Below are 11380 nucleotides of genomic sequence, written 5' to 3'. Positions count from 1 at the left end.
TTTCTTGAATAATCTGAATTTTCCATATATTCAAACACATTATATATTATTGTTACAAAGCCACAAAAGCAAAGATATATGCATATCATAATAATTATTATTACATTGCCCAATTTATAGATTAGAACGGGGTTATTTCCATTTGCCGGAAGTAAACACCGGAAGGGCCATCGTCCGGCAACAAAGCAGCCATTACAGGAGCTCTAGCACCCTCTTCTACTTTGATGAATCCTGTATGAACTGTCATATCTGTTTCAACATAACCAGGATGCACACAATTTATAATAAAATTAGGAAATTTTTTTGCCAAAAGCCGTGTGTAAGCATTAAGCATTGCTTTCGAGACTTTATAAGCAGAAACCGTTAACGGCCACCCATTCTCCTGCAACTTAGAGGCCTTAAAGTCCCTCAAAAACCATTGGATAATCTCTTCAATCCTCTCTTCAGTTACATTTTCCATATCTTTTAGTTCTTCTTTCAACTTCTCATTGTGAAAATACTGAAAAACAGGAAGATTAAAGTTACTTTTTTTTTTTTTTTTTTTTTTAATATATAACGTGGTTACGGATTACTTACACTTAGCTCTCCGTAAGTGGAGGTAACATTGACGATTCTTGGTGAATTGGAGAGCTGGAGAAGTGGAATAAGTGCTTCCGTTACACTTTTAGTTGCAAAGTAATTTGTTTGCAAACACTCTTCACCTAATTCGTATGGTTCCTCAATGACTTCCGCAAGAAGATGTACATTCTCATCGACCACTTGCACCTAATCAAAGGACAAAGGAGACATGGTATCATGCTTAATTATATATTATTGTTCATGATTTTTCTTAATTTGTAGATTAAAACTGAAAGCTTTTTAGATTCAGAATTATCTACAAAAAATTTCATTTAAGTAGTTAATACATGTATATTAAAAAGATTTGATTAATGATCTAATCATTTTCTCTAATGAGCCGACTACCATTTATGAAAGACTTGCATGCATAGAAATTTACTTACAAATCCAGCACCGGCTTTGAATTCTTTTTCATGCATAATAATTCCAATTAATGCTGCATTATTGATCTGCACATGAAGTTTAGATTTTCTTGAACTGAAAAAAAAAAAAAATTTAAGCAAAGTCACATTGAAATTGTACTATTTTACCTTGAAAGGGACTTTGAATTGTAAATGGCATTTTACAGCATTCAGTTTTATACATGGTGAGACAACAAGAAAGCAAGTTAAAGTACAGGGCTATGATCTTTTCCTTACCAAAATATCAAGTTTTTTGAAATTGGTTTCAATGAATTTAGCTAAACGTGCGATGCTTTGTGGATCATTGATATCAAGTTGATGGAAGAGGATATTTGGAAGGCCAGAATCATGGAGTTTCTTGACAGCTTCTATCCCTCGAGTCTCGTTCCTAGCTGTTAATATAACTTCAATTCCATTTGAAGCAAGTTGACGACATATTTCAAATCCAATCCCTTTGTTTCCTCCCGTAACAACTGAACATCTGAAATTTTAAACATATACTAAAAACTAAATTAATTTTGTATTGAGATTTGAGGGTTGTAATTACTGTAACATGATACAGTTTGATGAAGTTGAGATATACCTTTTGTTTTCCATTGGCTCGTATGAATTGGGTTAGAGATAAGAGAAAGAAACCAACCTCTTTTATAATGCATCAAATATCAATAAACGATTTTTCCTTAAATATATATTTTTAGTATTATTTGAGTTAAATAAATATATTGTTTTTTAGCCAAAACACATAAAATAGATGAGACCCGGCCCATTCGGTTTAATTTTTCATCACGTCTTTTCAATGCCTGTACGAATTAATTGCATTTAAGCAACTGAACTCACCGGCCTCAATAAATTCGTTATGCATACAGACTTCATGTGTTACATATATCAAGGCCAAACTCTATATAAAAATATAAAGTCAACTTGTTATTTTTTTAAACCCTTATTATCATAATTAAACTTTATTTGGTTTAACTTTTTAGACCTTTTATGACATGGGTTTGTCATTTGTGCAGCACACACCTCACACTTCCTTGATAACAAGGACAAAGCACACCTCACGCTTCCCTAATAAAAAAAAAACAACAGTTTTATAAAAGAAAAAAATTATATGAGCATTATATAAAATTTTATTTTAAATGTGGATTCTTTCAATTTTATGCAGGGAAAATTAAAACGCTAACGCTTTTATATTTTCATTTTGGTAACTGTTTATCTAAGGAAATGGCGCTATTATACAACATTATTTTATTTGCGAATTTTCCTGAAAGTTCAAAAATAAAAATCCATTAATTGCAATAACTTCTCAGTTCTCAGGGCGACTATATAGATTGAAAATTTATGGTACTGATGTACCATAAATTTAACACTGCCACTATAATTGATTAAATAGTTGAAAGGACCATCTCAACATTTAACTCGATCTACCATTGAGCGAGTTTTAACCTTAATCCCATCCAAACCGGTAAGAATTATATGGGTTTGAAGTGTAGTTTTTTTATTCGTTTACCCGTTAACGATCCATATCCACTAATCCTTTTATTAAATAGGTTGGGTATGGATCATCACCGATCCACTTCATTTATAACCCGCCTCATATAAATTTTAGAATTATACATTTATATTTTATACTTCTTAACGCTTAATTTTAATTCCAATTAAAAATCCAAAGGGCAAAGACAAAAAAAGAAAAACGCTTTTACATAGGAATCGATAAGTCGGTATCTAAACGTATAAACTTCTATGAAGAATCATAATGTCATTCAATTTATATTCATTAAGAAATCGTCATATCCATTTCTAATTCATTAAGTCATTTTTCAACATAAAAAAAATTGGCAAATGTTATTCGCTATCACTACAACCAAAAGTCATAAATCAATTCAAAGTTGTTGCAATATTGATTTTTAATTCCGGTTGAAATTCCTCGAGTATGTAATGTCATTTTCTAAATCAATTTTTTTTATTTAAAAAAAATGTTATTTTAAGTATTAAGATATAGTCTACATTTTTTATTTAAAATTTTTTATTTTAGGAATTAATTAAAATGTGTTTGATTATTTAGAAAACATGTGGGTTATGGGGCGAGTTTGAAAATTCGTTGATTCGGTGGATAAAAGTATGAGTCTGATTATTTAAAACCTTGCGGGTTACGAGCAGGCTTGGATCGAATTTTAAAATTTGTTAAAAGGTTTTGGATCAAAGCCGATTCGCTGCAAGCCCATTCCATTGCTAGGTATAAATTTAACCAAGTAGAGCTTTTTATTTGAACATTTGAAAGCACCATAAAGTTAAAGTTAAAAAGGATAGGATGATATTTTTGTCTATTAAAAATTGATGCCACACAGGTGCCAAGTTAACATTTAGCATTAACATATAGAATGTGATGATTTTTTCGCCTATAATTGAACTTTTTTTTGTTTTTTTACAAAATAAAAATATGTCAATACTTAATAAAAAATCATTAATATTAATTAAAATAAAAAAATAAATTTCACTAACCATAAAAGATCAAAAATTACATTTTAGAAAATAAAAAAATAATAACATCAAAATTACATATGAGTTTTCCATTCAATTTCTTAATAAAATTAAAAAGCATAATTTTTTTTCAAAATATATTCAGTATTTATTTGAAGTTGCCAATTAACTCCATTTAATGGTATAATTTATTAGAAATAATATTCATTTTTATTTTTTATTTTGAACAAATTAAAAAAAAACAAGGATAAAAAGTGTACATTAAAAATAAAGGAAAACGAGCTAAATGAGGATTAAGAATTGTTTATTTTCTCTTTCTAACATCCTATTTTTGCAAGTATTTTTTTTCTTTCAATTTTTGACAATAAGATAAAATTCATTTTAATTTGGTGATAAAATATATCTAGTGTATGCTACATTTATCAAGTCATACTTATATCTAGAAGATGAGAAAACAAAAATTGTTCGAGTTAGCACATAAACCGGATTGGAAGGATGTGGAATGAATGTTTGGAGTCCTCAAAAGCAAGTGACACATAATAAAACATCTGGGACGATCATGAGATAAGACAAAATTAGAAGGTAATGATTGCATGTGTTATTTTACATAACATGATAATAAAAGAAGATGATAAGACTATCTATATCTATAGTTCAAACGATGTACTTAATCTACGTGCACAAATACAAGTCGTCAACCCAACATACTCAACGAGTCTTTTTACAAATAAAAAAAAACATCATAATCTACGTCACGATTTGACTGAGCACATATAACAAAAAAACACGAACAGAGCGATGACGACAACCACTAGTTTCTATTTTCTAGTTTAATAATTGTTATTTTCTTTTTAAGTTTAATTATATCATATTTTTAGTAGTTGAATGTTTTATTTTATTTTAAAGGATTTTTAATTTAATATGAATAATTAATTAATTAATTACATTCTAATTTGTATAATATTAATTATATATGTTGGAGTAAACTAAAATAAAAAATAAAAAATATATCGATCATGGAGTAGTAACTATATACAAAGGATTGTAGTGTGGTCATAATGATGTTATAAAGATGATGTGAAAATAATATAACATTATATTTTTAATAGACATGTATTGACAATGCTCCTTGCTTTGTGAAAAATACAAGATAACAAATAATCATCATCTCTTTAATTTACCTTAATTCAATAGCTATTAATTAAACTAATCATTATTAATTATGTAATTATGTAGTTCACAAAAATAACCAAGTATTTATATTATTTATAGAATAACAATTTTCTTTGGAACATAAACTTCCGGAGTACCATTTTAAAATCAAACTATATATATATATATATATATATATATATATATATATATATATATATATATATATATATATATATATATATATATATATATATATATATATATATATATATATATATATATATATATAAATAACCAAGTATTTATATTATTTATAGAATAACAATTTTCTTTGGAACATAAACTTCCGGAGTACCATTTTAAAATCAATATATATATATATATATATATATATATATATATATATATATATATATATATATATATATATATATATATATATATATATATATATATATATATATATATATATATATAGGGTTAGGTTCATTTGAGACCACTTATATTTTGTGAGACCGTGAGACGCATTTGTTTATTTTTTTTTTTATTTTTTTTTTTTATTTTTTTTTAGTTAATTCATGTTCCGAAAATAATATTTAAAATTTTTTTTTTATTTTTCCATTTATTTTGCATTTTAAAATTATTTTTAGAATATGTACAGTGTAATATTCTATTTAGAATATTTCACGTATTTTTCAAAAAAAATAGAATTTTTTTTTTATTTATTTTTTATTTTTTTCTATTTTTTTTAGTTAATTCAAGTTCCGAAAATAATATTTAAAAAAAGAATTTTTAGATTTTTCCATTTATTTTGCATTTTAAAATTATTTTTTAGAATATGTCAGTGAAATATTCTATTTAGAATATTTCACGTATTTTTCAAAAAAAAACGGATTTTTTATTTATTTATTTTTATTTTTTTTTATATTTTTTTAATATTTTTTTAGTTAATTCAAGTTCCGAAAATAACATTTAAAAAAAGAATTTTTGGATTTTTCCATTTATTTTGCATTTTAAAATTATTTTTAGATTTGGTCTCACGGTCTCACAAAATTAGAATGGTCTCAAATGAACCTGAACCTATATATATATATATATATATATATATATATATATATATATATATATATATATATATATATATATACTAGTTTATAACCAGTGGAAACCACGGTTACAAAATTAATTAAATTTTCTTAGTGAGAACTAAAAAAGTATTAATTAATTATTTTAAATAAATTATTAATTAAAAGATATTTTTTTAGTTATATAAAATTATAATTGTTAATTTAAATAAATATATGAAATATTATATCACGTATAATTTGTATTAATTTTATTCTAATGTTATTAATTTAATTTAATTACAATGAGAAATTTGAAATGGAGAATTAATAAATTGACAAGTGGTATGCATTAATTAGGAGGCCTAATATGGTGACACATGGCAAAAAATGAATAAAATATGTATTAATTAGGAGACCTAATAGGATGACACATATCAAAAGGAGATTAAAACTATTCTTTTGTTAGAATAGGGATATATATATATATATATATATATATATATATATATATATATATATATATATATATATATATACTAGTTTATAACCCATGGGAACCACGGTTATAAAATTAATTAAACTTTTATAGTGAAAACTCAAAATTATTAATCAAATATTTTAAATAAATTATTAATTAAAAGATATTTTTTTAATTATATAAAATTATAATTGTTAATTTAAATAAATATATAAATTATATCATCTTATAATTTGTATTAATTTTATTGTAATGTTATTAATTTAATATAATTAGAGTGATAAATTTAAAGTTGAGAATTAATATGTTAATAAAGGACATGCATTAATTAGGAAAACTAATAGGGTGACACATGTCAAAAGTAGAATAGAATATGTATTTATTAAAAGGCCTAATAAGATGACACATGTTAAAAGGAGATTAAAGCTATTCTTTTATTAGAATAGGAAGATATATATATATATATATATATATATATATATATATATATATATATATATGGGAAGGGTTATATGGAAAATGAATGATTAGGGCAACACATATTTGAACAAATGAAAACATGACAATACATCACTTTAGGGTAACTACATAAATAACTTCCACAATACATTACTTGTGAATAAAGAAATGGACATGTGTCATTTGATTATTGGCTCCAACATATGTTGCCCTAGTTATTTGTTTTCCATAGAACTCATTTCTCTCTCTCTCTCTCTCTCTCTCTCTCTCTCTCTATATATATATATATATATATATATATATATATATATATATATATATATATATATAGGGTTTGGTTATAATATGGATGGACAACTATTGTGTGAACGTGTAGATAGTGTTATTCTATGAGAATTACTAAAAGAATAAATTGTTTACTAATGTATATACGTTCAATCTCACATAATTATTGTCACTTTCATTAATTCTTATTCATTTTTTTATACATCGTTTTTCATTCTTACAGAATACGACTCAATAAACATCATAACAACATTCTGACAGAATGTGAATAATAAAATAGTCTATAATAAACTTATATACGATTTAATTTGTGAGAATGCATGATAATAACAATAGTTATGTAAGATTGAACGTATTCACATTATCAAACAACATATTTTCTTTGTCATTCTTAAAGAATAAAATTGTCCACACGTCCGCACAATAGATGTCAATTCATATTTGAACCAATTATATATATATATATATATATATATATATATATATACATATATATATATATATATATATATATATATATATATATATATATATATTATTGTGCCAATTTAATGTTCTAAATCAAACTCTACCGATAATAATATATTTTTTGAAATGTTATATAACATCTACTTAACACTACAATTATTTGAACTATCAAGCTCTCACTTATTATTTTACCTCAACACATTTACTTATTATTACATCAACACATACATAATTATTTATAACTAAAAGGGTGCCCATGCTTCGCATGGGACGGAGGGGTCGTTGTTGGGTTTGTTAATTATTATGAACTCCCCCGATTCTTACAGAACCAATTTGCATACAACTTTCTTGAAAACTTCTACAACAATTGTAATTGAAGAATTGACCGGATGGATTCCTGATGATAAACAACATAGAAAATCTCCCAAGTTGCACACGTTTCTTAAAAATCATTATATAAATAGGTATGTACTTTAGTTTGGCTAATAATATGGGCAATGTATTTGTCATAGATTTTTAAACTGTGCCAAAAGGTTCGGTACAACGAAAATACCTAAATATTTATTTAGCAAGCAAAACTAAATTTAAAACATGACAAAAAAAGAATCTCGTAAGAATTAAAATAGAGAAATTAGAAGCCAAATGCAAAAAAAAAATAAAAAAATAAAAAAAATCTCCTAATAAATTTAGAAACAAAGAAAAGAATGTTAAACTCAACATGCAAACACTAACGGTTGTTTTTCAATTTTCTCTGTGCTACTTCCTTAATCTCATTAGCCCCATACTTCTGTATAAAAACAAACAAACTAAATATCAAAACTGAGAAGATCTTCATGATATAATGATTTAAAAGGGCATAATGTAAAAAAAATGTGTATTGTACTTGGATATCAGAGACCAAAACCATTTGCACACACAATAAGATACAAAGATGAAGAAAGCCACACAACCATTCATAGCAACACACAGTGACATTTGTGGTACACATATGTGGACATCCACAGCCACACAATCACAATGATGCTTTAATAGGTAGAAAAATAAATTAAATGTACAAATGGTATAACCTAAATGGATGTGTTGGACAATAAATCAAAACATGTGAATACCTTCTATGCTAGTGATTCACTAATTCTGCCACCTATATATATATATATATATATATATATATATATATATATATATATATATATATATATATATATATATATATATATATATATATATATATATATATATATATATCAAGGTTGTAAAAAACGTTCGACGTTATCTAGTCGGTGGACTGGGGTCAAGGGATTAATCGGCTAGGCGGAAATTTATCGGGAGATTAATCGACGACCATTAATTGCTAATTTTTTGAATTTTAAAAAATTAAATATGACTAATATCATATTAAAGCTCGTAAATATCACTAATATGATAACAAAATAGGTTAATATGATTAATACAACACTAATCATGCCTCAAATAGTTTCCATTGAAATAAAACTTCTTCAAAATGTTAAAATTTCATCGTTTTATAATGTTTCACTCATTATGTATGCGGGGATTAATCGCTAGGTGCCCTCTAATCAGTCGAGTAGCGCCTAGGGATTAATTGAGACCTAGTCGGAATTTTTACAATAGTGATATATATATATATATATATATATATATATATATATATATATATATATATATATATATATATAGAGAGAGAGAGAGAGAGAGAGAGTAAGGAAAATGCAAATATAGCAATGAACTTCAACTTATTTTTATTTTTGTATTACTTCCATTCATGTATATTAAAAATATTATACTTTTAATTTCAGAATTTCTACTAAATTATACCATTATGATTTCAATTTTATCTTATTAGGGCATTGTACTTTGAAAAAATCGGTTTGGGAATAAAAAGAAAAAAAAAACACAAATGTTTTTCACTTACCTGTTGAATCTCTTCGGCCACAACTTTTGTTAGAAATAATATATCAGGAAAATTGTGAAAAAAAATTCTATTTTTTTCATTTCAGAAAAAGTAATTAAAAACTTTCTAACATATTATCATGTTTATCTAATCAAACCAACATAAATAGGACCAACAGAGAATATATTCACAAACTATCAAGCAGTTGGTTTGGGTTCTGCTTTTGGAATTCCAGCATATAGGCGTACCAATATGAAAGGGTATTCTTTATTTTATTTTATTTTTAAAATTTATTTCTTTTTTTGATTTAATATTTCATGAATTATTAATTTTTGTTTCACACACCCCAACATATAAAGCCACCAAAAATAAAAAAAAAACAAAAGTAAGCAAGTAGCTTACCTCTATCAATTTGCCAAAGAATGCCGAAACAAAAAATAACCCATAATCGCGATTCCTCCAAAAAACAAACCAACTGTAAATAATACAAATAAATTGTTATTTTTATAACGTGAACTTTTCTCTAATGAATGTTTAAAAAAAGGCTGAAATATTTAGAATTGTATGTAAATACACGAAAAATATAGATATTTTTAGTCTCTATTAAACAATATATGAAAGGGAAAACCCTCCTCACCTTGACAGATTCCAATGATGAAGGCATGAACGATTCACAAACAGTTGGGTGCCTTTACACATGCATGGAGACAATATCCATATTGTAAGTAGTGTTATCAATAGCAACCATGGCGCTCACTATGGCGTTTGGTGAGGCGAGGCGTCCATGTGTTGCTATAGGGTCCATGACGACTGCATAGCGTGCATAGCAATCTGTCCTTTTTTTTAATATGGTATAAATAAGCCCGTATTAGGGTTTTGTGTTGACTAAGTCAAAATAGCATCCGATACTCCCGTCTCCAACGTTCGCTTCTTTTTACCAGTCGACATTCAATTGCACCTCTTTAGATCGTGACTTGCCCTTGATTTCTCCTGTTCAGTCAATACTCTAAGTCTCCAACGACTGACCTGCAATCCCGCACCAGTCCTGAACCGGTCCTTCTCCTACACCGGTCCTTCTCTCCATCAGATTCAAAGGTGTGCGTAGTTAATTGTTTAGTTATGGTTTAGTATTAGTTTAGTTATGGGTTTAGTATGGGTATTAGTTTAATGTTGTATATGATACCCTATATTGTGAATGAAAGCTGTATTGTTAATGTAATGTTGTGATCGTGTCTAATTTTCACTTGTTATGCATTTATTCATTTGTTTAACTGAATCAGTTATGCATTTATTAACTAATTAACCGATATGTATAATGTATCTAATTTTCCTATACTTGTCATTAATATCACTCAATTGTGTCACTTTATTTTTGATTTGTTTTTGAAATAGATATGGCTAGTAATGATCCGGGATGGCAATACGGGACAGCAGTTGAAGGAAAGGGTAATCAGTGGGTGATATGTACTTTTTGTAATAAAACAACCAAGGTTGGGATTACAAGACACAAGCATCACCTTGCTGGTGATTCCGCCCAAGTATTAAAATGTCTCAGAGTTCCAATAGAAGTACATAAAGTTTTTAAAGATGCTTTGATAAAAAGAAATAAGATAAAGAAGCAATGAACAAAATACCCCACTTTGATTATGATGTTGTAGATATAGATGAAGATGAAGAAGCTACAACTAATAGTGAGTTTTTCCAATCGAAAGGCAAAAGGCCTATGTCATCGAGTGGCTCAACTGCAACCACTAAAAGGTCCGTGAAAGGGCATTTGGATGTAATATGGCCGCCATGTGATAAAACGGGGAAGAAAAAGGGGTATTTGGTTGGAACCTCTGAACATAAAGAAATCCACAAAAAGTTAAGGCTTGATGTACTTCAAAAGATATGTCGTTGGATGTATAATGCGGGTATTGCATTCAATGTTGTGAAGTATGATAGTGTTGGGCCCGCACTTGAAGCGGTTGCTCTACATGGTTGCGGTATGAAACCCCCTAGCTATCATGAGGTATGTGTTCCCATGTTGAAGCTAGAGATGGAGCACACAAAAACACTTTTG

The 11380-nt window shown here is 26.8% G+C and overlaps 1 protein-coding gene across 1 annotated transcript; it reads right to left on the bottom strand.

Annotated features, from left to right (window-relative positions):
* LOC111920813 (salutaridine reductase) lies at positions 1–1722 on the bottom strand. Its single transcript, XM_023916380.3, has 5 exons — positions 1603–1722; positions 1257–1500; positions 1002–1067; positions 577–765; positions 1–499 (listed from the first exon to the last, which is right to left on the bottom strand). Exons 1-5 carry the CDS (start codon positions 1614–1616, stop codon positions 122–124), a joined length of 891 nt encoding a protein of 296 aa, XP_023772148.1. The 5' UTR covers positions 1617–1722; the 3' UTR covers positions 1–121.
* Between the last annotated feature and the right edge of the window lie 9658 nt (positions 1723–11380).

This window comes from Lactuca sativa, chromosome 3, assembly GCF_002870075.4.
Source record: "Lactuca sativa cultivar Salinas chromosome 3, Lsat_Salinas_v11, whole genome shotgun sequence".
Taxonomy (NCBI): domain Eukaryota; kingdom Viridiplantae; phylum Streptophyta; class Magnoliopsida; order Asterales; family Asteraceae; genus Lactuca; species Lactuca sativa.
This window is presented reverse-complemented; position numbering and strand designations above follow the sequence as displayed.

Bases quoted from the DNA above. Each gene is read 5' to 3' on its own strand.
- LOC111920813 (XM_023916380.3), bottom strand. The intron at 766-1,001 runs GTAAGTAAATTT...TCCTTTGATTAG, and splicing joins TCAAAGCCGGTGCTGGATTT to GTGCAAGTGGTCGATGAGAA. The intron at 500-576 runs GTAAGTAATCCG...CCTGTTTTTCAG, and splicing joins CCACTTACGGAGAGCTAAGT to TATTTTCACAATGAGAAGTT.